This window comes from Mirounga leonina, unplaced genomic scaffold, assembly GCF_011800145.1.
Source record: "Mirounga leonina isolate KUSES-001 unplaced genomic scaffold, KU_Mleo_1.0 Mir_95, whole genome shotgun sequence".
NCBI classification, from domain to species: Eukaryota; Metazoa; Chordata; class Mammalia; order Carnivora; family Phocidae; genus Mirounga; species Mirounga leonina.
In genome coordinates, this window is record NW_023270865.1 from 13,042,573 (window position 1) to 13,068,888 (window position 26,316).

A 26,316-nucleotide genomic window follows, 5' to 3' on the forward strand; every position below is an offset into this window, starting at 1 on the left:
GACGCGGGCCTCCATCCCAGGACCCTGGGATCATGACCTGAACTGAAGGCAGACGCTTAAGCGACTGAGCCGCCCAGGCGCCCCCAGTAGTGACAGTTTTAAATCTCATCCATTCCTCATACTTTTTTCATTCGTTTTTTGGCTCGCTGGCATGGCTGGCGCCTCCTCAGCAGGGTCACCGTATCTCTGTCTCCTTTGGCATCAGCTGAGTCGCCTTGCAGCCTGGGGGCTGGACTCATTTGCAGGCTCACCATTTGCATGTCTGGTGGTTGATGCTGGGAAGACCTCAAGAGCTGGGGGTTGGCACAGCTGGGACCCTTCTGGCATCTTTGTTTACCCAGCTTCTCCACGTGGTCTCCCCGGCACCGTGGCTCCAGGGCTCCAGTGGCACGTGTCCCGAGAGCCTCGCAAATGTTCTAGTGTCCCTTCTACGACCTAGCTTTGGGACTCAGGTGGCAGCCTTCCTGTCACACTCTAGCTGTTAGGAGGAGGAGAGGAGAATTAGACTCCACCTTTTCGTGGGAGGATAGTCAAAGAAATTTGTGGATATGTTTAAAGCCACCCCAATGGGTCCCCTGGCCCAAATGATTTACTTTTCTCCTTCATACATTTCTGAAGTCCAGCTGAGTACATGACGCCGGTCCCATGACTGGGACTCTGTTCCACTAACTGGGAATCCTTCCCCCTGGGTTCTTGGAGTTATCCTGAGTCATCCTCCTTTTTCCACAAATGCCACAGACTTGTGACTGTTCCGTGCCCCCCCCGCCCCCCATTTTCCTCTTTGTGAACCACAGTCTCTGCAGCAGTTAGCTTCTGGAGGACAGGAAACTTGTCTCCACGGCACACAAATCTTCCAGTCAGTGTTAATGAGCTGTACCTGAGGAACTACACCCAAGAGCCTCATTCACACCAGAACTTGATCTACATGACAAGATCCTGGGCCCCAAGATGTCTTAATAAGACTTTGATGGGTCTGGAGAGGGAGGGAGTGTCTTTTGCATAGAGCTAGTGGCTGGAGTAATCTGAAGACACACCCGTGTGTTGAGGTTGAGAAGACAAACCAGTCGGGAGATGGTACCTGTGGGGCTTGGCAAGCTCTGCATGGCCTCCTTACCTAGTTCTTTCAGCATGGCGGCTTCAGGTTGATGAGATTTCTGTCACGTCGGGTCAGAGCTCCTAAGGTGCGTGTCCCAAGAGAAAGAGCAAGTAAAGATGTGTCACCTTTTATGACCTGGCCTTGTAAGCTATGTGGTTTCACTTCTACCACATTCTATTTATTAGAAGTGGACTCACGATGGCTGGCCCATATTCATGGGGATGAGACTTCACCTTTTTATAGGAAGGGTTATCAGGAAGTTACTTTTTTTTTTTGAAAAGATTTTGAGAGTGCACGAGTGAGCACAAGCAGGGGGAGCGGGAGAAGTAGAGCTAGGGCTCCCCACCAAGCAGGGAGCCTGACTCGAGGCTTGATCCCAAGACCCTGGGATCAAGACCTGAGCTGAAGGCAGATGCTTAACTGACTGGCCATCCAGGCGTCCCAGTTGTAACGTTTTTTTTTTAAAGCACCACACAAAGTGGCAGGGGAAGCTGGGGAATGGATTCTGTAGCTTAGCATCCACCGCAAGCTAAAACGTAAGGGAATTCTATTATGAAAGGCAAAAGGGAAGAAAGGACAAATGGTAAAATGGCAGATCACTGGGGGATGGGTAGCAGTCTCTGCTGCAGGCAGCTTTGCAGAGAAATTAAAATCTAAGCCAGGTTGTCATGGATGAAGAGATAAGAACGGGGAGAAAGATCATTTCTGGCAAGAGAAGATTCTGAGGGAAAACCTGGAAAAGGGATGACGGTGGGCATCTGTGTCTGGTGACATTAGAAGTGTGCAATCAGAGGAAGCTGGTGATCGGGTGGTGGTAAGCTAGGGGCGTGGCCATGTAAAGGAAAATAGAGAAAGTGGTTGGATTTTAGGATAGCTTTATGAGAAGAGCACGATTTCACTCAAACCTGGTATGAATTCTTTGTCCACTGTAGTTTTGTCATTTTTCAGCCAAGTGTGGTTAGATTATAAAAAGGCCACAGTTCTCCAACCTCTCGAGTGACTTTGCAGCAACTTCCATCAAGATATGGAGTTTGTTTCCCCACCTCTTGGCTCTGGTCTGGCATTGGGTCTGGCTTTGGCCAATAAAATATGGTGGACTCACCAGTGTGCCAGTTTGAAGCTAAGCCTTGAGAGGCCCTGCCTGTACCTACTAGTTTTTGCAAGACCTTGCCAAATGCCGTGAATCAGCCAAGGCTAGCTAACTGGAGAACAAGAGATCACATGGAGCAGAGCTCAGCCTTCTCATCTGAGGCTCCAGACAGATGAGAAAGCCAAGGCAAGATCAACAAAGTTGACCTGGATACCGTTGAACTTAGTCATGAATGAGATGAGCAGGGAGACTGCCCAGCTCCAACAGATGACCTATAGAATCGTGACTTAAGTAAATGCTTATTGTTTTAGCCACTGAATCTGGAGTTACTTGTTGCACAGCAAAGATATTGCTTAAATAATTTGCTTTCTAAATCTCAATATCCCCAGTGTAAAAATGGGTTTGCTAGCACCTACTCCTACTGGAAGGACACAATGACAGGATGATGCATCTTGCACCAAGCCTGAAACATGTTCTGAGCAAGTGGTAACTAACGCCATTGATCACATCAGAGAGAGATGGTCAAGGGGAAAACACAAGGAGAGCATAAGAAGGACGTACTTAGAAACGTACTCCCCATTCTGCTCATTTTTGCCTCATGGATTTTCTTCAGTAATTTGTTCCATTGGCATGTGCTCACATTACACATCAGAAATCTTCATTTTTTGGCTCCACATTTTTTTTTTTAATTTAAATTCAATTAACATTGTGTATTGTTAGTTTCAGAGGTAGAGTTCAGTGATTCATCAGTTACATATAACACCCCTTGCTCATTGTATCAAGTGCCCTCCTTAATGCCCGTCACCCAGTGACCCCATCCCCCCACCCACCTCCTCTCTAGCAACGCTACCACCTTCTCCTTTGAAAACTCTCTCCCTTGCACTCTTGTTTTCTGGACCCCTTCAACACATATGCAGATGGCCCAATTACTGTTGCTGTTACAGTCAACTGATTTCATATATTTTTATCTTTTACCCCCAAGTAGGCTCTAAGCAACTTAAGACAATTCTACTTCCTTTGCAAACCCCACTGAGATAGTGTGGACGGTGTGTGGTTTTTTTTTCCGATCCAAACAATTTAGTAAATTAAAGTCAACTAAATTATGTTATGGTTGATGTTGATCATTGGGGTTATCTTTTTTCTAATCAAGAGGCCTATTGCATTTCCTCAATGTCAAGTCAGTAAGTAAACTTATGGAGAACGGTTCCCCCAAGAGATCAGAGTTACCAGAATTACTCATTTTCTTTTCTGGCAGGTCATGAGGGAATGATGAGAACACTGATCTGGAAACTAATTCCCACCAATCAAATGTCTGGATGCCTCGGGTAGGAGACCCTGTTTATGTCTCAAACTGCTAATCAACTATAATCCTGTTATTACTTGAAAGGGAAAAGAAATCTCTGGGAAAACTAAAGATAGGAGCAGATTATATACTTTGCAAACGTCTGTACTTTTCCCACAGTAACTTTCCCCTGCACAAAGTGCTTAAAGCTTTCTAAGTGTCTTTTTTACTTCCTTTAGAGGTTTCCTTATGAATAGGAAACAAATTTCTTATGGAAAAATTGTTTATTGGTATGTCTTTTCCGTGTGGTGTGCAGGACCAAGCTTTTGGGAGCCAACTATGCATCCCATCCAACTCCACATTCAGTGATGTCACCTTGGAGCTCGAAATTAGCCCTGGTGGAAATACGGACACCATGACAATCAGCCAACCCCACACGGCAGGACTGCACCCCCACCCCCACCCCGGAGAGCCCGCGGATAAACATTCGCCAGAACATCTCTGCCGAAGCCCCAGGTACCTGAGAATTACAGCTCGCGTCTTCTTGAGTACAGACACTCAGTTTCACCAGGAAAACATCAGAGTCCCTTTGCTCACTGCTGGGCAGAACACCCTAAGTTGGGGGCTGATAAAATTGGGACGAAACGAAAGCCGAGATCTGTGCTGAGTGGGGAGGAGAGCCACGAGACAAGGTTAGAGGCAGGCGGGGCAGAGGACACAGCGCTATAGTAGAGGGTGATATTTTGGTTGGATAAAATTATAGGAGAGTTTTTCGTAGGAGAGGGATATAGTTGGATTTAGATTTTATAAAGATCCCTCCATGTATCTGGTTTGTCAACAGCATATACAGGTGGGGGATGCAGGGGAGGGTACCAGAGGTGGTAAAGCATGGAGGCCAATGGGGCTAGGACAGGGGAGCCATAGCATGGCTTCTGACCTTTGCCCTAACACCTGCTGCACACCTGTACTCATGCCAGTTCCGGGACCCTCCCCTAGGAAGAATTTGTTCCCCTCTGCCATATTGCAAGACCAGCTCAAGACACTCCCCTCCCCCCCCCCCCCCCCCCCCCCCCGGAATCCTCCCAGCCATCCCAGTCCCATCTCTGCCTGCTTTGGGGACGCATGAGGCTGGATTTGCGGGGGGGGTGGGGGGTGGGGGGGGAGCGGGGGAGGGCATGTGAAGGGAAGACAGTGTTTCGGTCCTGGAGAGACTTTTGTCAATATGCTGATTGATCAAGTAGAAGTGAGAGGTGATGCTGAGCCAGTCTGTGTTGATGAGGAAATGCAGGGAGGGAAGGAAATCCCAGAGCTCACTCAAAATAGCAGACAAGAAATGTTTAAAGCAACAGTCTCCCATCCAAGTACTAACCAGGCCCAACCCTGCTTAGCTTCCGAGATCAGACGAGATCGGGCGCGTTCAGGGTGGTATGGCCGTAGACTGGGGACTATAGTCCTCGTCTAACATGGGGAAACCAGGTGAAGGGTATATGGTTCTCCCTGTACATGCTATTGCAACTTCTTCTGGACCTATATTATTTCTAAATAAAACATTAAAACATCCCAGCCGTGGGCACATAAAGGCCCAAGTGCAGAGAGACCTAGGTTCTGGTGTTGGTGCTGATGTGATGTCTCAGAGGAGGCACTCTGCCTCACTTTGCCTACCTCTTCATATGCAACTAGGGGAGAGGCAGCCTTTTGGGGTACAAGTCATGGAGGGAAGAGGCCCTTCTGCCAACTTCCCTCTGGGCTAGAAATGAAAACAAAGACAGCAGTAGAACACAGTCTAGCTCACCTTCCTTCTCATCACCTGCAGCCCACAGGTGCTCAGCAGCACCTGCATTTACTTACTTCCAGTCCCCATGGAGGGTGGGTGGGGGGCAGCACTCTGGACACAAGCAGTGGTGGGATTCAGTGGAAGAGAAAGGGACATCCGGGGGACTGGCACTGCTCACGTCCCAGGTCAGACCCCATGTCCTGAGTTCTTTGGGTAAATCCATGGCCCAAGAGCCTACCTGTGTATTCTCCCCAGTGAGCACAGCTGCAAGCAGGTTGTAGGATCATGATTTCACGATTAGACAGGTTTTGGGGCTCTGAGACCATTTGACATAAACACACATTTCAAGGCCTTAGATTTCTGGGTTTCATGGAATCCTTTCTTTTATCTTCTCTGCTTCCTTGGAGTCGTGCTGTGTGTCTACATGTCCACTTTAAGACCTAGTGATCAACTTACGAAACACACAGTTTTGACACTGAGGCCAAAAGCATTAAAACCAAACCAACAACAAAAACTCCAACCCCATGATGTATTTCAGGTCCCCCTGCTCAAGAAAACACACTGCAAGATAGCTAACATCTTTTATTGTCAGACTTTCTTTGAGCCAACAAACAAGGATTTCGCAGGGCTGTCCAGGAAAGATAAGGCAATTTTTTTTTTTTCTTTGTGGGCAGACTCAGTTGGCCTAAGTCTTTACAACTTTTTTCCATATAAAAATAAAAGTCCAGGACCAGATTATTTTTCTTCTGGTCACAAATGCTGATTTATTTACAGGCACCTTATTGGACTATCATTATAAACTTGGGATAAAATGTATTTTCTTAAAGCCTCGGCATTTATATGGTCAGGGTCCTTTCAAGATTCGCTCGCACATTATACCCCTGGGGAATGAAGCTTCTTTCCACCATACCCAGTGTGGTCATGTGGTCATCTACCTGGAGCGATACAAACTCACCTTCAAAGAAATTTTTTAACTTAAATCTTTTAGAAACTAAAGACTCCAAAATGACTTCATATAGTTCTAAAAACAGCATTGGAGTCAGAGTGGTTTATAAATACCATTATCTGTATGGGCTGCATATCTGTTTATAATACAGCAGACAGAGTGCAGACTTTGCTACACGTAAAACAAAACGGAGTCAAAACGTGGTTTTCGAAATACAGCAAAGACAGGAAAATCCAAGATTCTGGTCTGTTAATAAAACCACCTTATAAAGTAACGATTGAAGACTAGAACTCTGAACTATTAAAATATACAGACAGACTGTTTACACCATTGCACATCCTCTTTTCCCTTTGCTTTTAATGCTCACGAGACAATGATTAAAGTGATGAGTTTATGAACACATGCATGCACAGGCAAGCACAGAGACGTGAAAGAGAAAACAAAGAAGTTAATCTACGTCCACAGGGAAGGCTGCCAGCAGCGCTCCGACTAAAATATCCTGTCCCCTTGTGCTCCCTCTGTCCCCCCTCCCCGCTCCCTCACCTTCCCTCAAAGTAGGGACATCAGGCTGGGAGGTTAGTGCAGAATTGATGGATAAACGCCCCTCCCCGTCCAAGCTTTCTATGTCTCCCCCAAGATGGCAGGAGGGGGCATCTCCCTTCAGTAGCAGTTAAGGTCAGTTAGTGTTGGGTCCACACGTTAAGGCACTTCTGGCTGCTTGGGCGGGGGCGGGGGGGAGGCGGAGGGGGGTTTGTCCTCTCTCTCTTAAGGCATGTGACATCTAGGAGTAGTAAAGCTTTCCAAACGGGGCTGGCTGTTAAGGTTGACCGCTTAATACAGGCTCCCGGAAGTTGAGAGGGCGGAAGGACCTCGGAGGCCCCGCCCTCCGGCGAGGGGCTTCCGGGAGGCGGGGCGGCTTCACCCGGCTCTGCGCAGGCGCCGGCCCGGCCAGAGGGCCGCCGCTCGCGAAGCTGGAGACGCGGGGATTCCGTCCCGCCTTCACCTGGAGCTGCCCTGGCTGCTCACGGAGCGCGACGTGCTGTAGCGTTTCTTCACGATCATGCTGATGTAGGCTTTCATGAGCTTGGCCACGTCCACCACCTGCGCGGGGGAAGCAGAAGGGGCGCGCGGTCAGCGGGGGCGCAGGGCGGGGAGGGCCGGTCGCCGGGCCGAAGCCAGCCGCGCGACTCCACGGCTCCGGTTCTGTCCCGGACCGAACCTTCAGCGGCTCTTCCCTCTTCGCCGTCGGCGGGCAGGGGAAGCGTGGCACCACCTGGTGGTGCTTTCACGCGAAAACGACAGTTCTGCCTGATGTACACTTGTCAGATTTTACACATTAAAGCAAACCAAGCCCACCTGAGGACACTGTTGGAGTCACCAGGGCCGGGATTACTATCCCCGCTTGAAATACTGGCGAACGACCGAGCCCGCGATCACAGCCGGTAAACACTGGCTCCTCGGTGTCGTCCCCGCCCCATGATGCAGCTGCAGCACAGGGCGAGGCTGGGACGGGGGGCTGCCCCCCCCTGCTGGCCTGCATCCCTCTTAGGGCGTCCTGACCGCCTTGTTTCCCTCATCTCTCCTCCCTCTTAGTCCCACCCCCGTCACTTAGCACGGTCACGGCACCACACCAGGCACCATCAGAGACCCCCACGGTGGCTCCGTCTGTGTACTGGCGTCGGCCAAGCCTGGCAGCCGGGCGCCTGGGACCCTCCGGTCAAAGGCCCAGCCCCTTCCTTGCCCCTGCTCCCCTCAAAGGCCCAGCCCCTTCCTTGCCCCTGCTCCCCTCAAAGGCCCAGCCCCTTCCTTGCCCCTGCTCCCCTCCCGTTAGCCTAGTCCGCCTCCCGCACCCCCGCCCTCCTGGCCGCCTCCCCAGGACTTTACAGCAGTAGCCAAGCTGGTGGGTCATTCATTTCCATTTTCTACCTCTGCTTGCCGGAAGCTCCCTAAGTGGAGCCCTCACTAGGCTTTTGGGTTTATCATGATGAGGATTACATTTTAAGCTTTGGAGCAGAGGGCACACACACTGAGGCTTTTTTTTGGGTGACTTTGTGAGCCAGAATTCGCTACGCCCCGGGCGGTCATGCCCCTTGCTCCCTCCAGCTGCAGTTCTCTGCCGTCATCATCTGCTGATTGGCACAAGGCTTCCTTGCCACGCTATATATATTTTGGACATCTAAATCATTTCCTTTCCTCTGTGGGTAAGACCCACTGGTTGAACGGAACCAAATTTCTCGGCTGCAAAGGTAGAGAAGAAATTTGGGAGGATTCGATTTTGGCCCTCGGGGCACTGACAGCTGGGAAGCGACCACCATGCTGTATTTTCATGTTTTAAAGCAAAACAGCCAAAATTACTCAAAGGCATCAGGAAATGGGGCGTTTCTCTCTCTTGTCAAGGCCACAAATGACTTCCGTGGCTGGCTTCTTACCTCACTGGTTTCAAAGAGCAGCTCCCTCTCGTCGACCACGATTTTGTACGTGTTTGCCAGCGGCGCCCCGAAAGAGAGGATGTGCTCGTATTGGAAGACTTCCAACGGTCTTCCCTCCCCACGCTTGTACACAGACACAGCATCCGCGCTGACGCCCAGCCACAGGTCCTGGGGGAAGCCGCCTTCCCTGCACTGTGGACCAGAGGCCCATCAGCAAGCAGTAAGAAACAGAGAATGTGCGAGAGGCTGAATCAGGCACTCTGTGCAGAACACCGTATGCATCCAACACGTGCATGTGCCCAGGGAACCGAAAGAGGACATGTGGTCTCCCCATGGAGGCCTGATTGATTTCTGACTGGCTGACCCATATCGGGCATTTGGAAAACCCAATCGGTGAATCCTGACATCGGGCTTTGACTCCACCCTTTGATAACCTTATTCCGGGGGAAGTTGACAACGGCTGCCCCAGCAAACCCAGCAGCGGAAGCCAGTCTCCTATTCCTAGCTCTGCCTCCGATCCTTTTTTTTTTTTTTTTTGGATCATTATTCCAATACAAAATCTAGTATCAGAGGAAAATTCTCAGAGAGAATCACTCTCTGCTGAGCGGTTTGGCTCCTCTTGGAAAACAGGATTCTTTTTTTTTTTTTTAAGATTTTGTCAGAGAAGGAGAGAGAGAGCACAAGCAGGGGAAGAGGGAGGCAGAGGGAGAGGCAGGCAGAGGGAGAAGCAGGCTCCCTGCTGAGCAGGGAGCCCGATGTGGGATTCGATCCCAGGACCCTGGGACCATGACCTGAGCCAAGGCAGACGCTTTACTGACTGAGTCACTCAGGATTCTTGACAAGAGGCAGCAATGACCTCTTGTGTGCACGGAGGTTAACAGGAATGTCACTGGTTTAACGACGGGCTTCCCTGCATGGATTGGTGCTGGGAAGCAAGAGCCCCAATTCAGGGATGAGAAGTGGGTACAAGGGATGTACATTAGTGACACCGAGAAGAAGAGGTGTTGTATAAAGCCCCTGATTTACACCTAGAAACAAACCTAACTGAACCAACCCAGCAACCAAACATAGCATCCAATGAAAATCCACGAAGGGATCTTGGAATATATAATCAATACTTAGATTTTTAGAGAGCCTCATTTAAAAGGCATCAGATACCAAACACGCTGAATGGGATTGTGAGAAGAAAACTGAAAGCTCATCTAGACCAGGGGCTGGCAAACTTAACCGTTAAGGGACAGGGAGGCAATATTTTAGGTGTCACGGGCCATGGACGGGGTCTTTGTCAACGGCTACGCAATGCCGCTATGTTAGTGTGAAAGCAGCCGGAGGAGGCAGAGACGGGAAGGAATATTGCTGTGTTCCAATAAATCGTGATAAAAGAAGGCAGGCAGGATGTGGCACACAGATTGCCAAGGCTTGATCTAGAGCATTGGTAAGACTTCCTTTCAGTAAATGGTTTACTTAAGGGGCGCCTGGGCGGCTCAGTTGGTGAAGCGTCTGCCTTTGGCTCAGGTCATGATCCCAGGGTCCTGGGATGAGTCCCGCATCGGGCTCCCTGCTCAGTGGGAGTCTGCTTCTCCCTCTGCCCACTGCTCCTCCCGATTGTGCTCTCTGACAGATGAATAAATAAAACCTTTAACAATAAATAAATGGTCTACTTAAAAAAAGGGGGGGATATAAATCAGTATGGGTTACCGCTAATGGCTAAATTCCATTTGTGAAAAAAATTCTTCCCTGCAAACAGATATTCATGGGGAAAGAACTAAATGTAAAATCCAGGTATAGCTGACCCTTGACAACATGGGTTTGAACTTCGAGGGTCCACTGACAGGTGGATTTCTTTTTTTTAATACAGTAGAGGGCTGTAAATGTATTTTCTCTTCCTTAGGATTCTCTCAATATTCTTTTCTGTAGCTCTAGTGTAAGAATACAGTATGTATGTAACATGTAACATGCAAAGTATGTGTTGAGTGTTTACGTTATTGGTCAGGCTTTCGGTCAAGAGCAGGCTATTCGTAGTTACACTTTAGGAAGTCAAAAGTTATTCATGGATTTTCAACTGCATTGTTCAAGGGTCAACTGTATCCGAAGTTTCTAATTTCATGTACATAATTCTAAAAAAAATTTTTTTTAATTTTAAATGATTTTTACCAGCACTTGTTAATTGGATCGATCTGTGGCTTTAGTAAGAAAGAAGTTACTTAAGAATAGGTGACCTCTTAATTTTCCATTCACTCCTAATACAGTGGAAGCATTTACTACAAGAGAGGAAAAAACTTTTGGTGGATGAGAGGGTGTGCTAATGGTAAAGCATGGGGGGTGGGGGTGTTGCTCTAACAAAAGGGGCTAGAGAGCAAAGGTTCTATCTTGTCGTCCCGCCCTATGTACTTGGCCACGGCCGCACTAACGAGAAGCAGCCGTCAGTCCTCACCTCTACATCGAAGAGCGTCGACCCGTAGCCTGGCCACTCCTTGATCAAGGCCATGTACTTGGCCATGGCCTGTTCCTGGCCCATTCCCTGCAGCTTCTTCCATTTGTCAATGATACTGGCCCGAGCCGAGGAGACCTCCTCCTTGATCCACATGTCCAGCATCTGTTCCTCCTCGACCTTCTGCCGGACGACAGACCCTGTCCGGAAGCTGCGCCTCAGTGTCCCCTCCAGGAAGCTCGTCCGCCTCTTCTCCAGCCGCTCGCATGGGGTGAAGCTTTTGGTGGACTGGCTAATGCGGGCCTTCAGTCTCTGCAGGGAGTAGATGTCCTCGAGGGGCGGCACGGGGGCGTGCAGCGAGTAGTCCCCCTGCAGGTACTGGAGCCGTAAGGCAGCAAGGACCTGCAGGTTCTCTTCGGGGGCTGGGTAGTGGCCGCGGATAACCGCTTCATGGGCCTGAAAGGAGGCAGCAATGTTAGGGGTGTGTGACCCAAAATCCATCAGCATCTCCCTCCAAATGTCACCTTCCCTGACAACTGTACCCTCCCCTGCTTTGCTGCTTGAAATCTCTCCCCAGCACAGACGGCATCTAACACATATTTTATCCCTTAATGTCTCTCTCCTCCCAGCTAGAACAGGTCTTGGCACAGGACCTCAGACAGCATGTGTTGTGGTTTCGTTCTAGAGATGCATGAAGGAGCAGCCGCCTCGGGCATGCTGGGAAATGTACCGCCATGCCTCACCCCTCCGGACCAACCACGAACTTAAGAAGAGTGTGAACAGGTTTCACCCCTGTTCCCCAGCAGAGGAATCCGTTTCTGAAAGTTCTTCTACCTGTTCAAACATAAACGCAAATTCCACGCTGTCTTTTGGCACGTTGTCTGTGTCCAGGAAGCAGTAAAGTTTGAAGTAGAATTTCCAGGGCAGGTCCCCCACCTCTGATGTGGCAGCCAGCCTACGGACAGAAGGCAAGGGAGGTTCAGAAAGCAAAAGGAGAAACGGCCTTTCGGTGCCACAAGGAATTGACTTTAGATGACTCATTCTTTACTAACTGTATTTGGCCAGAAGTGAAAAACACGCTTTCATTTTGGTCTCACTTTAAGACAACAAATGGGCAGTCTTCAATTACACTGTGCTAAAAAGGATTTTCTGCAGGCCCCAGGCAAATTAGTACTGGCTAAACATTATGCTGAATCCATAGCCAGAAAAGAAACAAAGGCTCTATCTTCATTCCCTTTACTAACCCTCAAATAAACGACAATATTTACAAAAATCAGCACGAATATTATGGAGGCTGTGCTTATATTGAACAGGAATATCTTTTGTGCTACTTAGGGGATAAGAAAGTCCTAGATCGAATATCACAGGTGCGTGAGATATAAAATGCAGTTTGAAGAGTGTATGAGTTTGCTTGTGTCTGCTGGCCCCGTTTCGAAGCCAATGACAAGTGAAAAGCCTAGAATCAGGAAATTCCAAGGCAGTGTGTACAACAGGGGATTGAACGAATGGGGTAAAAAAACAATGACGAGCTGAATCTTACTTGAGACGGGCTTTATCTAGGAATTAAGAAAAACAGGCAGCAGGGGGAGATGAAAAATTGAACGTGCCTCAACACAAGTAAAAGAATAGGAACTCAAATGCACACTGAAGCCAAAAACGAATGGAAATTCAGATCCTCAACTCTTGCTCTTAATTTATTTCATCTGCTGGCACTCCAGGGAGAAGGAACTTACTTTTCAAACTTTGCTAACACGTCCGCTACGATGGTTCGGCTTTCAATGGCTTTATCGACGCTTCCGTTGTACTCAAATAAGGCAAACATGTTTCTGCTGTCCTCCATGGCCAGGCCTCTGATCAGCTTCTCCACCACCTGCAAGATACACCCCGAGGTCTTCAGCTTCCAGCACGTGGTTCTGGAATGTGCCTTCTCACCAGAGCCCCCAGCGAGCTGCCGACACGCGAGGGTCCAAGCAGCTCCCCCCGCTGTCATGTGTGGTCACATAGAATTTCAAAAGTGCTGTTTTTCCATTGTTCCCTAGAAATCAGATTTCTCTTGTCTTTGTAAAAAAAAAAAAAAAAAAAAAAAAAAAGAATGCAGAGCATTTTGCCCACTGGTAGAGACAGACACCAGGCAAAGTTCTCGCAAACCCACACTAGCAGGAAAGGCACACAAAAACTGAAGCCCTCTCTTTCATCGGATACATTCATCAACTTCCAAGAAACAATGGCTTCCACCGATGTTTCTCCTTTCCATGCCAGAAGCTTCTCTGGATTTTATTGCCCTACTCCTTTTAGCCAATTGGTTTTAGAATGCTAAATTTCAATTTTAAAAAAGGAAAAAAAAATGTGCTCATCTGACACATCATTGTAGATATTTGCATGGCAAACAGAGACCCCTTATTGGAGAGATGCTATGATAAACCCACACGCACCTGCTTCTTACATTAGCAGGATTAGGTCTCAGCTCTTTTGGCACCAGCTTAATTTTTGTGTTTCTACTCATTTTTGATACATATTTTTATCTCGATACGTGAGTTTGGGTGTAGGTTCCATCTTGTTTATTGAGCTGCTACACTATGCACGTCACAACTACACGGTAGCCCCCCTAACCGTGTACAACTTTCCTGACTTGTGTGCATCGCAGTTAGGTATCAGACAGGGGCTTCTCCCTCACCTCCCCGGCTGTGGTGTGGGAGTTGATGGTAATCTTGCAGGAGCCTCCCCCGTGGCAATACACTGTGGACGTCATTTCCTGCCTATGGATCAGAGCTTCTATTTCATCTCGGGAAGGCACAAACTCTCTGCATTTGGTTTTCTTGAGAGATTCATAAATGAAGAGGGAGTATTTTTCCATCTCGGTTCCTGGAAACTGTTCCCGTATCCTAGGAGACAAACACTTCACTGTTAATTGCTAGACTGAGGCTGGCTGGCGTCTGGGAGCCCGATGCTTTCAGCGCGCTGCCCACGAAGGCATCGAGGGGGCCCCCCAGGGTGCAGAGCAAACACCAGCCACTTTCTGTGCAGGTTTTGTTTAAATGCAAACAATAAAAAAAAAAAAAAAAAAATCCCAGTGAGCCAGGGTTGGATGGGGAGCAGCTGCAGGCTTGCTGAGAGCCATGTCTCATACCATTGGATGAAAATCTTTTTTCCATGGGTCGTCAGTCTGAATCAGAATGTTTCTACCTATTTGATCTGGATCCAAATATCCAGGCTTCCCCCCGCCCCGCCGCCATTTATACAGGTGGTGGTAATTAAATGGACTCCACATCTTAGACGTTAGGACACTGCACTGAAAGGGACCCGGTCCCCGCCACAGCCTTGTGTGGCTTGGCTTAGAGAGGACACCGACCCTGTGTTGGCTGGTTCAAGGGACCCACGAGTGCGACCACACTAGGCGTCTTGTTTCCCGTCCTCTTCCTCCGAGCCACGGGGCCGCACAGCACCTGAGTGAGCGCCTGGATCGGGCTGTCTCGTACCTTCTCAGATGGAAGCGGAGGTACTTCAGGATCCCCCGGCTCGGCAAGAAGGTGCAGCTCAGACACGTCAGGATCTGCCAGCTGCAGAGGTTGCCCACGCTGCCCGGATGGGGCACTTTGTTGGTCTGCTTGATGAGCTGGCAGAACAGCTCGTCCCGCAGAGGGCGGAGGTCGTGCCCCGTCTGCAGGATGCCCTGGATTATGGGGATGGGGTCAGACATGGCTTCCAGCTGCTGGAGGGAATTGAAGATCTTGATGGCTTCATCCTGAAGGGTGGTGTAGCCTTTGTCTTTGAGCACTAGGAGAAGCACACACACAGAAGCCTTTAGATGCAGGGCCTGGACATGCTACAATCTGAGCAGCACAAACCCAAGGGGAAGGAATGGGGACAGACGGCAGCTTCGTGACGCGGGGCTCGCCGCGTTCCCTGAACCTTCCAATCAGGCGAACAACGCTGTCAAAACACAGAGGTGGGCAAGTTATGCTGATCTGTTATATAACTGAACTATTTTATTCTACAAAATGCTTGCTTAAAAAGTTGGTCGGTTGCCAAACAGGTTCCCGATTTGTAATGTAAGACTCTCAGGAGCTGGTTCTCTAGTAAATTCAGGCGACTCTGAGTTTGCAGGAGGGCTGGCATTTCCTGCCTCCCTCTAAAATTGTTCTTTTAGTTCAACAGTGCATGCATCGCCACAGACAACAACGCTACGTGACCGAGCTAAGGAGTGACGAAGGTGAACAGAATCGTGTCCACCGCGGAGTATGGGAGGGGCCGGGCACTCACAGTTCAGGTTTATGTCTCCGTAGGGCAGGGGCAGCAGCGGGGAGTGCAGGGGGTGGTGCGTGTGGCGGAGGATGGGGTTCCGCTTGTAAATCTGCTCCACCACATCGGAGTTCAGGCAGTTCTCCTTGAAAACAGAGGACCCGGTCAAGCAGGCAAGCTTATCCAAAACACACATGTGTACAAGAACAAAAGCATCTGTATTTTTTCCTAAAATTTTTCTAGAGCACGAGCAGGTGGGGAGGGGTGGAGGAAGAGAATCTCAAGCTGACTCCATGCCCAGAGCGGAGCCAACATGGGCTCGATCTCACAACCCTGAGGTCATGACCTGAGCTGAAATCAAGAGAGTAGGAGCTTAAACGACTGAGCCACCCAGGTGCCCCAGCATCTGTGTTCTCCCACACATGAACATTCTCCAGCGTCTAAAGCATCCATGAGATACTAGAGAATCTAGCATTAATAATTTCAAGCACGGAGGCACCTGGGTGGTTGGTTAAGCACCCTACTCTTCATCTCAGCTCAGGTCTTGATCTCAGCGTCGTGAGTTCAAGCCCCGCGCTGGGTTCCATGCTGGGCATCATGCTGGGCATGCAGCCTACTTAAAAATAGTAATAATTTAGGGGGACCTGGGTGGCTCCGTTGGTTAAGCATCCGTCTCTTGGTTTTGGCTCAGGTCATGATCTCAAAGTTGTGAGCTCGACCCCAGAGTCTGGCTCCGTACTCAGTGGGGAGTCTGCTTCTCCCTCCCCCTCTCCCCCTCCCTCTGCCCGTGCAGTCTCTCTCTCAAATAAATCTTAAAAAAAAAATTTCAAGCACGAAGATACCCATAATCCGTTTGAAGACAAATCACAAATCACATTTTTCTCACACACAGCTCATTCTCTTCATTTCATGTGTATATATTTTCTCCTGGAGATTATATATACTTCAAAGAATTAAAGTTCTTTTGCTATTTAGCCATCAAACATTTAGCAAACCATGTATTTTCATCTATAATTTGCTTAAAACATAGTTTTCGTTCTTTACTTGATCTTCTGTATTTTCTCTACACCTGAAAATTACACATGTTGATATGTTATTAGAGAGACTGTTCAACATGCCTAACCTCTTTCCTGAAATTTAAGAGATCCCTTTGTAGAAATTCATCATGTACTTATGCTCCTAAAATGTTAATTTGGGATTCGAAAAAGGCAAAGTCCTTTTAGAACGTTAAACAAACAGAAAAGTTGGAGGAGAGGTAACGAATCATTCTATTGTGGTAATCTCCACTATGAAACTTTTTTAATAACACCCAATTGAAAGCCAGGAAAAAAAAAAAAAACTTTATTTCAACAATTCTGTATGGGCTTAATTAGGGCAACCTAATTTTTTAAAAAGGACTGTTTCATATTTGGAAAATTCTATTACTCTTTTAATGACAGATTTCAAATTAGAGAACATAGGAATAGAGAAGACACAGCTTTGAAGAGAAAGTTCAGTGATGTGTTTTCGCTTTCTCAAAAAAACCTTCAAATTTTTTTTAATGCTAAAAATGAAATTGCTAGTATTTAGCATCCTGGGTTTCATGGAAAGCTCTGCAGAGTTTTGGAGAATATCTGATTTCGTGGAATTTAGCTCCAAATACCCAGAAAACACACCACTTTGGAATCCACAGGCAGACTTGAATTCAGTGGGAAATGATATCCTATGGACATATTAGACCCTCTCCCACCTCCGTGAAATCTAGCTGGCTTCCTGGATCTGATGAGCTAATTTCCTTTGATGTAGATCAGTAAACACCTGTCTTGCTAGCATTCTCAAATCTTTTCTGTCACTATTCCAGCTCTTTGCTTGGTATTGGGGATCTATCTGATGGTAACCAAGAGGAACAGCAGTAAAAATAATCCCCTTGACCTGGTTCTGCATCAGGGACTGACCAGCTACGTGAACAACGCAACCAGAATATTCCACGTCTCTGTTTCCATTCCTGAAAAATGAGTGTGGCATCTCTGTGCATGGCTGCCATGTAATCATCCGTTCAATGTATACTCCCTGAGCAATTCATCTTTATGAAACGAAATTACAATTTAACAATGTCAATGTTGGTCCAGAGACTTGGAAGCTTCCTGTGAGTTTGGAGGTGCCTATAAAGATTCCAAGTTTTCTAGACCAATCCAGGCTGCTGGTGACCCCCGCTGTGTGGTCCGGTCACTGTACAGTAAGAGGAGAATCACTGTGTTGCTCTGAGAAGGTCCCCACCCCAGGGCTCAAGGGCATCCCGTGGCAGCAGGTCATCCCCACACAGATCACACCATGTCCCTGGGATGGGGAGCCCACACCCCAACCACAGGCCATCTAACATCCGGGTTTGCCTCGGCAGCAACATCTGCCGCCTCCCTGAAGACAAAGTACTTCTAGTGTCAAATTTCACCTAAGCACTCACATTTCGATTTCTAAAAGCCGTGATATTCTAACAGAAAATTAATCAAAAGTTAGTTTTGGTGACGGAATAAAAATGGAGCTTGACCGACGTCCCAATGTTCCAAGGGGGGGTGGGGGGGAACCCGCGAGCTACCGTGACCCAGCCCTTGAGCTCGGGTCCGCCGTACCTTGATGTCCTGAATCAGTTGCTGGGTGGGGGTGTCGATCGGGGCCTTGGTGTCCGTCACATTCTGGATGGCGCTGGACCACCTGGTGGCCTCGTTGAGCAGCTTGGTATAGAGCCGGTAGCAGTGCTTGCGACCGTACACGGTGACGTTCCAGTAGCCTGCGGAAAAGCACACGCGCAGCGCGTCACCCTCCGCACCGGGGCGCGCCCCCCGGCCACCCCGCAACCGGGCAACCGGGCAACCCCTCAACCCGGCAACCTGTCAACCGGGCAACCCGGCAACCCCGCAACCGGGCAACCGAGCAACCCCTCAACCGGGCAACCCCTCAACCCGGCAACCCTGCAACCCGGCAACCCCGCAACGGGCAACCCGGCAACCCCTCAACCCGGCAATCCCTCAACCCGGCAACCGGGCAACCCGGCAACTGGGCAACCCCTCAACCGGGCAACCCCTCAACCCGGCAACCCCGCAACTGGGCAACCCCTCAACCGGGCAACCCCTCAACCCGGCAACCGGGCAACCTGGCAACCGGGCAACTGGGCAACCTGGCAACCCCGCAACCGCAACCCCGCAACCCAGCAAGCGGGCAAGCGGGCGTTCGGAGCCCTTCTCGTTAAGCAATTCAACAATTCTCGCTGAATTCCCAAGTGTGCGAGGTAACCCACCTACCCACCCACACGAGGAGCTTCGGGTTGAGATGCAAAGATAAACATAAAACAATGAAACCCGGGATTAAATGTATCAGTGGTAAAACAGGGGCGCCTGGGCGGCTCAGCGGGTTAAGCGGCTGCCTTCGGCTCAGGTCACGATCCCGGGGTCCTGGGATGGAGCCCCACGACCGGCTCCCCTGCTCGCGTGGAGCCTGCTTCTCCCTCTCCCTCTGCCTGCCGCTCTCCCTGCTTGCGCTCGCGCCCTCTCTGTCTCAAATACATAATAATAAAAAAAAAAAATCTTTAAAAATAAATAAATAAATGGTAACATTTGCTCTGAAAGAAAAATAGGCAGAAACTAAGTCACTTTCACGGGTCTGGAACCAGAGTGACAACGCTTCCCCTCCCTGACGCTCCTTCTCCCTTCCTGTTGGTTTCCTTTCCTTAGCCTCTCCCTTGAGAAGAAAGCACTTCTGCTAAGCAAGCAGTGTGTGTGTCCTGAAACAAGCGGTCATTTGGAACAGAGGAGCTATATTTAAAAAAGCATAAAATCGGGGCACCTGGGTGGCTCAGTCGGTTAAGTGTCTGTCTTTGGCTCGGGTCATGATCCCAGGGTCCTGCGATCAAGCCCCAGATCCGGCTCCTTGCTCAGCGGGGAGCCTTCTTCTCCCTCTCCCTCTGTCCCGCCCCCCTGCTCATGTGCGCTCTCAAATAAAAAAATCTTAAAAAAACCCCCACAAAATCATAACTAAAACTCAACAAAACTCAATCGAGAAATACTTTCATAATATTGACAAGAATAAAACTAAGCTGGGCGCCTGGGTGGCTCAGTTGATTAAGCGACTGCCTTCAGCTCAGGTCATGATCCCAGGGTCCTGGGATCAAGCCCTGCATCGGGCTCCCTGCTCGGCGGGAAGCCTGCTTCTCCCTCTCCCTCTCCCCCTGCTTGTGTTCCCTCTCTCGCTGTGTCTTTCTCTGTCAAATAAATAAATAAAATCTTAAAAAAAAAAAAAAGAATAAAACTAAGCTAACATGACTGCTTTTTATTCTAGGTTAATAAGCTCAGGGACAGTCAGGATTTAGCTTTCTTGGGCTGTGTCAGGACTCTCACCCACACAGGGATGGAAAAGAGCTCACCATAGGAGAATCTTTGTTTTTGTGTGGTCCTAAGAACACCTGTGCAACTCAATTAAGCAGGACTTCTTTACTATGGGTTCAATACTAAGTGTCCACAGAGCTAACCACCGATGGCCTCAGAAGATAAATCAACAATAAATGAGCTTCTTTTGGGGGAAAAACCGTGGCACACACTCCAGGCAGCAAACTCATTCCCTTGATCTGAGCAAAGCCAGGCTCGTCGCGGACACGGGGCCCTGTTACCTGTCTCTTTGAAGATCTTCTCGTCCGGAGGCACCACCGAGCAGAGGCTATTGAGGACCAACGTGCCCAATTTCAGAGCATTCTTCTCGGAGCTCTTATAGTAATCCAAGGAATTGTGGGTGAGCACAAACCACCGCTTTTTTAGTTTCAGTGAAGACATTTTTGGACTGTTTTTCACTTCTTTGTGCAACCACCCTGGAAAGAGAGATTAAAATGTCAATTAAAAACGACGACGAGAAACCCCAAATACCAAGTAGTAATTTGCGGGAGGCTTACAGATGGGTCCTACTTCTACATATTTGCTGGAAAGGGCCATCCATGGCCACTTCTTACGTGATTTTTTTTTTTTTTTAAGCAACTCCAAGAGTCAAAATTCCTCAGAAAAGCTGCTCACGCGGGAAATGCTGCAGTATCTACGCAAAGGAGAACAGAGCTCCATGACAAAGCAAAGCTGTGGTGGCAGTCACCTCTCACAATAAATTCCTGGCCCTCCACTCTGGTGTCGCCCTTGGATCTCTGCAGCAGCGTTATCCAGTGATGCATCTCCTCCGGCGTATCGGCGTTACAGTGGAGGACCCGGTTGGCCGTGATGATCACAAACGAATTGGGTCTGAGCGACAGGGCAGGAAGGAAGCAAAGACTCTTAGCTCTCCCGGCAACATCACCTGTCTGAAGCAAGATCAGATGCCTTTTTCCTGGCGTATGGTCACAGGGATTGAAAACTGCAGTGCTGTTTGTATTTTTATGCTAAGGCAACTCTTGCTCATTTCTGCAAGATTTATTTTCTGCATCATTAACCTTTAAACTTAGAGCCACACATTCTGAAGGCCCTGGAAGGGGAAAGATTTCTTCATGCAAAACTTTCCAGATGACACTTGGTTTAGGGAAAGCTAAGTAAGGTGACGGTGGGGGAAAATTTTTTTTGATGCCTTTCCAAAGTAAATTTCTTTCTGCCTCTGGGTATTGCCTTGGATGATATTTCTGTGGGTCGGTAATGAAATGTCAGACACCAATAATAAAAGAAGATCCGTAAATAGGTGTAAACGGAACATCTTATGCACTCGATTATGCTTGCTACTAAAAGCCACCTGGGTCCACGTGTTCAAAGCAATCTAACAAAGGCTCGTTTCCCAATCAGGGGTAACATAATAATGGAAATTTACTTTCTCCCTCATCTCTTTGTCTGGCAATGCCCTGAATCTCTCCTAGGCCCTTGCTCCTACTAATTCCTGCATCTAACCACTTAAGCTAGAGACTTGTGAATGATTTCTTACAGGTTTTCAAATGTTTACAGTAGCTAAGTGCTGCAGAAATTCAAGAAAAAGCAAGATTAATGGGACTGTAGTAGACAGGGAAAGACGGGTGCTCTTTCAAAATAAAAGACTTTTCTATAGTCTGGAAGGGAGAAAGGAGGGCACTTGAGGGAGAGAAGGGTCTGAGCAGCGATGGAAGGTTCTAGCATGGATCCTCATATACCCAGCCTGCTACAGAGAAGGGGTTTAGGAGGAGACAGATGGAGAGAGGGTGGGAACTTGACCCTCAGAATAAAATCTTGGGCCATTGACAAAACATACTTGTTAAGGTCCCCGAGCCAGGTGTAGGATGGCGCAGGGTGATACCAGAAATAAAGGGTCTATGATTCAGAAGAGCCTCTGTCAACAGGCTGATGAAGACTCCACATAATTCTGCGTAGTTGGCACCATTTTTCTTGTCAATTGGAATACATTTCTATTCACTTTCTAAAGCTATACTCCTGAAGGCAGAAGCCAATTTTGATTCTTACTCGGAATTCAAATGGCAGCAAAGAAAAATAGAGAAGATAAAGACAAAAGTCGATAGTACAGACTCCTGAGGGCATCCACGAAGATGATTTCCCTTCAAAAAAGACAAAACCAAAACATGCTATCTAAAGGGCACAGATAAGATGGAAATGTCAAGGAAAAATCTTTGTGGTTTAATTTATTAATACTCTACATATAAATTACAATCAAATCCTTTTTAAGTTCATTATCAAGTTTGGAAAAGGGAAAGACACGCTTCCCTACGCTGGAATACTGTTTTCCTAAGCAGACATTTTCCTCCTCTGTGAATCCTGGATCGATCCCTGTATCTAAATGAAGAATATTCCTCTTGTGTGTATGTTTTTAATTGTTTAAATTAGGTTTCCACAGTCTCCCCCAGCATCCCAAAGATACCCAGAGAGCAAGACTTCTGGATGGTGTAAAACTGGGCACAAAGAAAGAAGCCTGGGACTGACCAGATGTCAACACACAGCCCAGAATCATTTCATGGCCCAGAAAAGAAGAAAGTGGCCCAGAAGCAGAGAGAGCTGGGGGAGACTGCAGGTTACTAATTCCTTCTGCTGAGTCACACCCCAACTTACCTATCAGGGCTATCGGAGGCACACACGGAATCAATCAGCCCCACATCCAGAGTGCCCTGGAAAGGAGCAAAAACAGGGGGGAAGAGAACCACTTAAGTACAGACATATGACCCTAACATCCCTAGGTTATGGCTCTCTAAAGAAGCAAACAAAAAACACTCCTCCTTTCTGCATTAACTGTAAAATAATGGCTATCTAAGAAAGGTCCCCCTTCAGCTGGTGAGTACAGACAGCCTCTACTCTAGACAGGGCAGATCTACAGTTCACTCATTTAAAAAAAAATTATAAATTAATCTTTGTCTTGTTTTTCGGATACTTTCAGTGAAAAGTGTTTCAAACTTCTTTCAATAGCACAAATTTTCTGACTTACACTAGGATCCATCCCTAAATTTAGATGTACTCCACTAAGAAACTTCGATGTGAAGTTGTTCTTAGGAGAAAAGAAAACTTTATTTCTAAAATATGATTCTATGGTTCGCTATGTGTCCAGGATAGAGTGAAGACCGAAAGAACACGAGTTAGAATTCACTAAGGCCTTTGAAGGGAAGTATGATGTGCTTCCATGATTTCCTAAAACTCGGGATTTTTTGTTGTTGTTGTTCTTTTAATGGTTTAAAGCGGGAGGACTGGAATCTATTACTACTTATAATCTTCAACGAATTGTTTTTCTGCATTATTTTTAAACAAAATATTCCTTTAGTTATTACACTTTTACTTTAGATTGTCTAGAAATTCCCAGGCCGCTCGCCTCCCTGGGGACGTCTCCCTCCACCCCGCGACGCTCACACACCACGGCATTTTGTGGGTTCGCCTGCTCGTCGTGCATCTCCCGGATCTCCTGGTCGGTGGACGCGTGGACCTGACTCAGCACGCTGAACCACTGGCTGCGGGAAGGAGAGAGTGACTGTCAAGGAGGTGCCAACTGCTGGACTGGCAACATGGTGACCGATGCCCTTCTCCACATTCTCTGCGAAAATGACATTTCCTCTGAGCAACTTTGTTTTTAGTCTGCCTACACTTCTCGTGGGTAAACGTGGGTTTCATGCCACCAATGGGCAAAGGTAGAAGCAGCAGCCAAAGTTTTAGATACCAGCTGCTGCAATTTCAGATCAACAGGAGATCCTCTCCTCCAGCTGCCCCAGACCTCTAGACGGTGAATGGAGGATGACGAAATCCTCAGTGCCACCCAAAATACTTACATCAAGGATCTTTATTGAGGATGTTATCTATAACCTAGGGAATATTCAAGTGCCTTTTCATTTCTTAGAAGTAAATTCCAAGGTAAGAAGGCCAATGATGTCAGAGTACCATCTCAAGATGGCCACTGAGGTCGATCTTCCCTGCTCGTTTCCAGGATGGGGTTTTCAGCCACCTGATAGGATTTCTTTTTTTTTTTAATTTTTTTTTTTTAAAGATTTTATTTATTTATTTGAGAGAGAGAGAATGAGAGAGAGCACATGAGAGGGGGGAGGGCCAGAGGGAGAAGCAGGCTCCCCGCTGAGCAGGGAGCCTAATGCGGGACTCGATCCCGGGACTCCAGGATCATGACCTGAGCCGAAGGCAGTGGCTTAACCAACTGAGCCACCCAGGTGCCCCACCTGATAGGATTTCTACTTAAGTAAGAATAAAACCATAGGAGAGCTGGAAACAGAAAACAATTGCTTGGGGGCGCCTAGGTGGCTCAGTCATTAAGCGTCTGCCTTCGGCTCAGGTCATGATCCCAGGGTCCTGGGACTGAGCCCCGCATCGGGCTCCCTGCTCCCCGGGAAGCCTGCTTCTCCCTCTCCCACCCCCCTGCTTGTGTTCCCTCTCTCGCTGGGTCTCTGTCAAATAAATAAATAAAATCTTTAAAAAAAAAAAACAACAATTGCTTGAAGAACAAAGTGGAAAGGTTTTTTTGACTGGAGAACTCTTCTATCTTCACCTGAAATGAGTTTTCTCACTTACAGCCTCATTAGAATCAGACAACAAAGGAAAACAGGTCAACCCCAGAAAAGTCAAGCTGAACAAAAGTCACGATGTACCTAGAAACACAATATAGGCTTGAGGAAAAATGACCACAAATAGCCACACATCCATCCATCCATCCATCTATCCAACATTTATCAAGCAACTATAAAATGTAGGAGGTGCCAAATGTGAGATGCTAGGGACAGCCTTCTCCTGCAGAGGCTAATAAGACCTATATACACGCTCCTACTAAGTATGGCAGAGGACAAAGTATTTGGTGTATATGATGGGATATTTAAGCAAAAAATGCATATCTATATAAAGGGTAAGCCATGTCTCTATAGCAAAGCACTAAAATCCATCTCCTCTGATTCCTAAAGGAGAAAAATGTGACCAAGAGCTTGAAAATAGGCAACATAAACAGACTCCTAGGGAAACCAAGGGAAACATCTCAATATACACTTGCTTCATCAATTCTGATGAACTCAAAGGCAAGACTTAAGTCACTGTTTTATGAAGCTCAAAAATTTCCCAAATCAAACACTGAAAAACACGTATGTTCAAGATGGAGGCCACACGGGAGCTCTCTCTCTCTCTCACACCCACACGCGTGCACACACACACACACACAAATAAAATTTGCTGGCCTTTCATTCTGTTCAGGTGACACTCTTAAATTTACATATTTCTCCTCCTGAATCAAGTTTAACTCCATCTGAAAAGGAATTTTAAAAAATGTGTTCTACTGGTCAAGAAAAGAAGGCCTCAGTTAAACTATCACAAATGTCGGGGCCCCTGGGTGGCTCAGTTGGTTAAGCAGCTGACTCTTGATCTCAGCTCTCTTAATCTCAGGGCCGGGAGTTCAAGCCCCGCCCTGGGCTCCAGGCTGGGTGTGGAGCCTACTTAAAAAAAAAAAAAAAGCCCCCAATGTTAAATTTAGCAGGTCGTTATGGCCCAAAAAAGAGAGGACGGCTCCCAAACGCTGGGCCTATAATTCAGCTGAGAAGCTGTAGGCATTCCACAGACCACAACCAACCACAGGCGGTCTCTAGGAGTCCCAGATGGAATGACGGGACTATAATTCCAGGTTTACTTGTTTTTCCAGTCTGTGTCATAATTTATGGATCCAAGCAGGGTTTTAGTTTGTTCCCATGGGAAGAATTATTTTCTTTGCCCTTAAAGCTGCTACCATGGTGCTCTATCAACTCAAACATTCAAAGGGCAAAGGGGTAGTAGCGGAAGGCACTGAGAATTCATTACAAGATTCGAAGGATTTCGGAGCTCAAAAGTAAAGGCTATAGGCTGACGATGCTCCCTGACATTGCTCAGAGGGGAGGACAGATACCTCCAACACAGCCCTGTGGCTCACAAAGCAGCAGGAGAAAGAGATGTTCTGCTCTATCTCATCCGCTGTGTGACCCTGTGATGCATCACTCTGGGGAGCAGATACCAGTTCTCTCCTTTTTTTCCACACCTGCCCAGCACGAGGATGGAAACCTGAGGTCCAGGAAAGTGAGACCACTTGATCCAGCCAATGGACACCAACCAGTGTCCTCTGAGCTTGGTCAAAGATTTAAGCTCCTTAAGAAATATAAGAAACGTAATGCCTCCGTTCAGTAGAATTGAGCTTCTGTGACTTTACAAATTATACTTCCCTTTCTCCTACCTGAGTCTCCTACTCTGAAAAATGTGGGTCATGGTAATAATGGTAATAATGCTATTAACCGTGTAGGGCGGCTGTGAGAATTAAATGGGTTAATATATGTGAAGCATTTCAGAATATTGCCTGAAATACAGTAATTCTCTTACTGGTGTTAACCATCTCTTCTGTCCTACTGAATTCTTCAATATGAAGACCCTAAATCCTCCTCGAAAGCCACAGTGCTATCGTTTATTTAAACAATCAGGGGTTAATGCCCTTGCTTTCTCAATCCTTAAGCAAACACAAGCTGTTCCCTGTCAAAGCTCAGAAGCTTCCAGAGGGTGGGCTTGCAGCTCTGTGTGGTTGCACGGTTGGGGACAGTAAAAGCCTGAGCCGAGATAACAAGGGGTCTGTCCAG

General features: G+C 47.7%; 1 protein-coding gene across 1 annotated transcript in view; it reads right to left on the minus strand.

Annotated features, from left to right (window-relative positions):
* Nucleotides 1–5,809: 5,809 nt before the first annotated feature.
* MYO10 (myosin X) overlaps nucleotides 5,810–26,316 on the minus strand; it is a 212,680-nt gene continuing 192,173 nt past the window's right edge. The window contains exons 29-41 of the mRNA XM_034998745.1: nucleotides 23,097–23,190; nucleotides 22,307–22,362; nucleotides 20,391–20,533; nucleotides 19,924–20,118; nucleotides 17,894–18,051; nucleotides 15,309–15,432; nucleotides 14,525–14,822; nucleotides 13,723–13,930; nucleotides 12,782–12,918; nucleotides 11,883–12,003; nucleotides 11,052–11,504; nucleotides 8,618–8,809; nucleotides 5,810–7,289 (exon numbers count right to left, since the gene is read on the minus strand). Of these exons, the coding sequence (XP_034854636.1) occupies nucleotides 7,188–7,289; nucleotides 8,618–8,809; nucleotides 11,052–11,504; nucleotides 11,883–12,003; nucleotides 12,782–12,918; nucleotides 13,723–13,930; nucleotides 14,525–14,822; nucleotides 15,309–15,432; nucleotides 17,894–18,051; nucleotides 19,924–20,118; nucleotides 20,391–20,533; nucleotides 22,307–22,362; nucleotides 23,097–23,190 (2,281 nt within the window). The 3' untranslated portion in view covers nucleotides 5,810–7,187. The remainder of the gene's footprint in view (nucleotides 7,290–8,617; nucleotides 8,810–11,051; nucleotides 11,505–11,882; nucleotides 12,004–12,781; nucleotides 12,919–13,722; nucleotides 13,931–14,524; nucleotides 14,823–15,308; nucleotides 15,433–17,893; nucleotides 18,052–19,923; nucleotides 20,119–20,390; nucleotides 20,534–22,306; nucleotides 22,363–23,096; nucleotides 23,191–26,316) is intronic.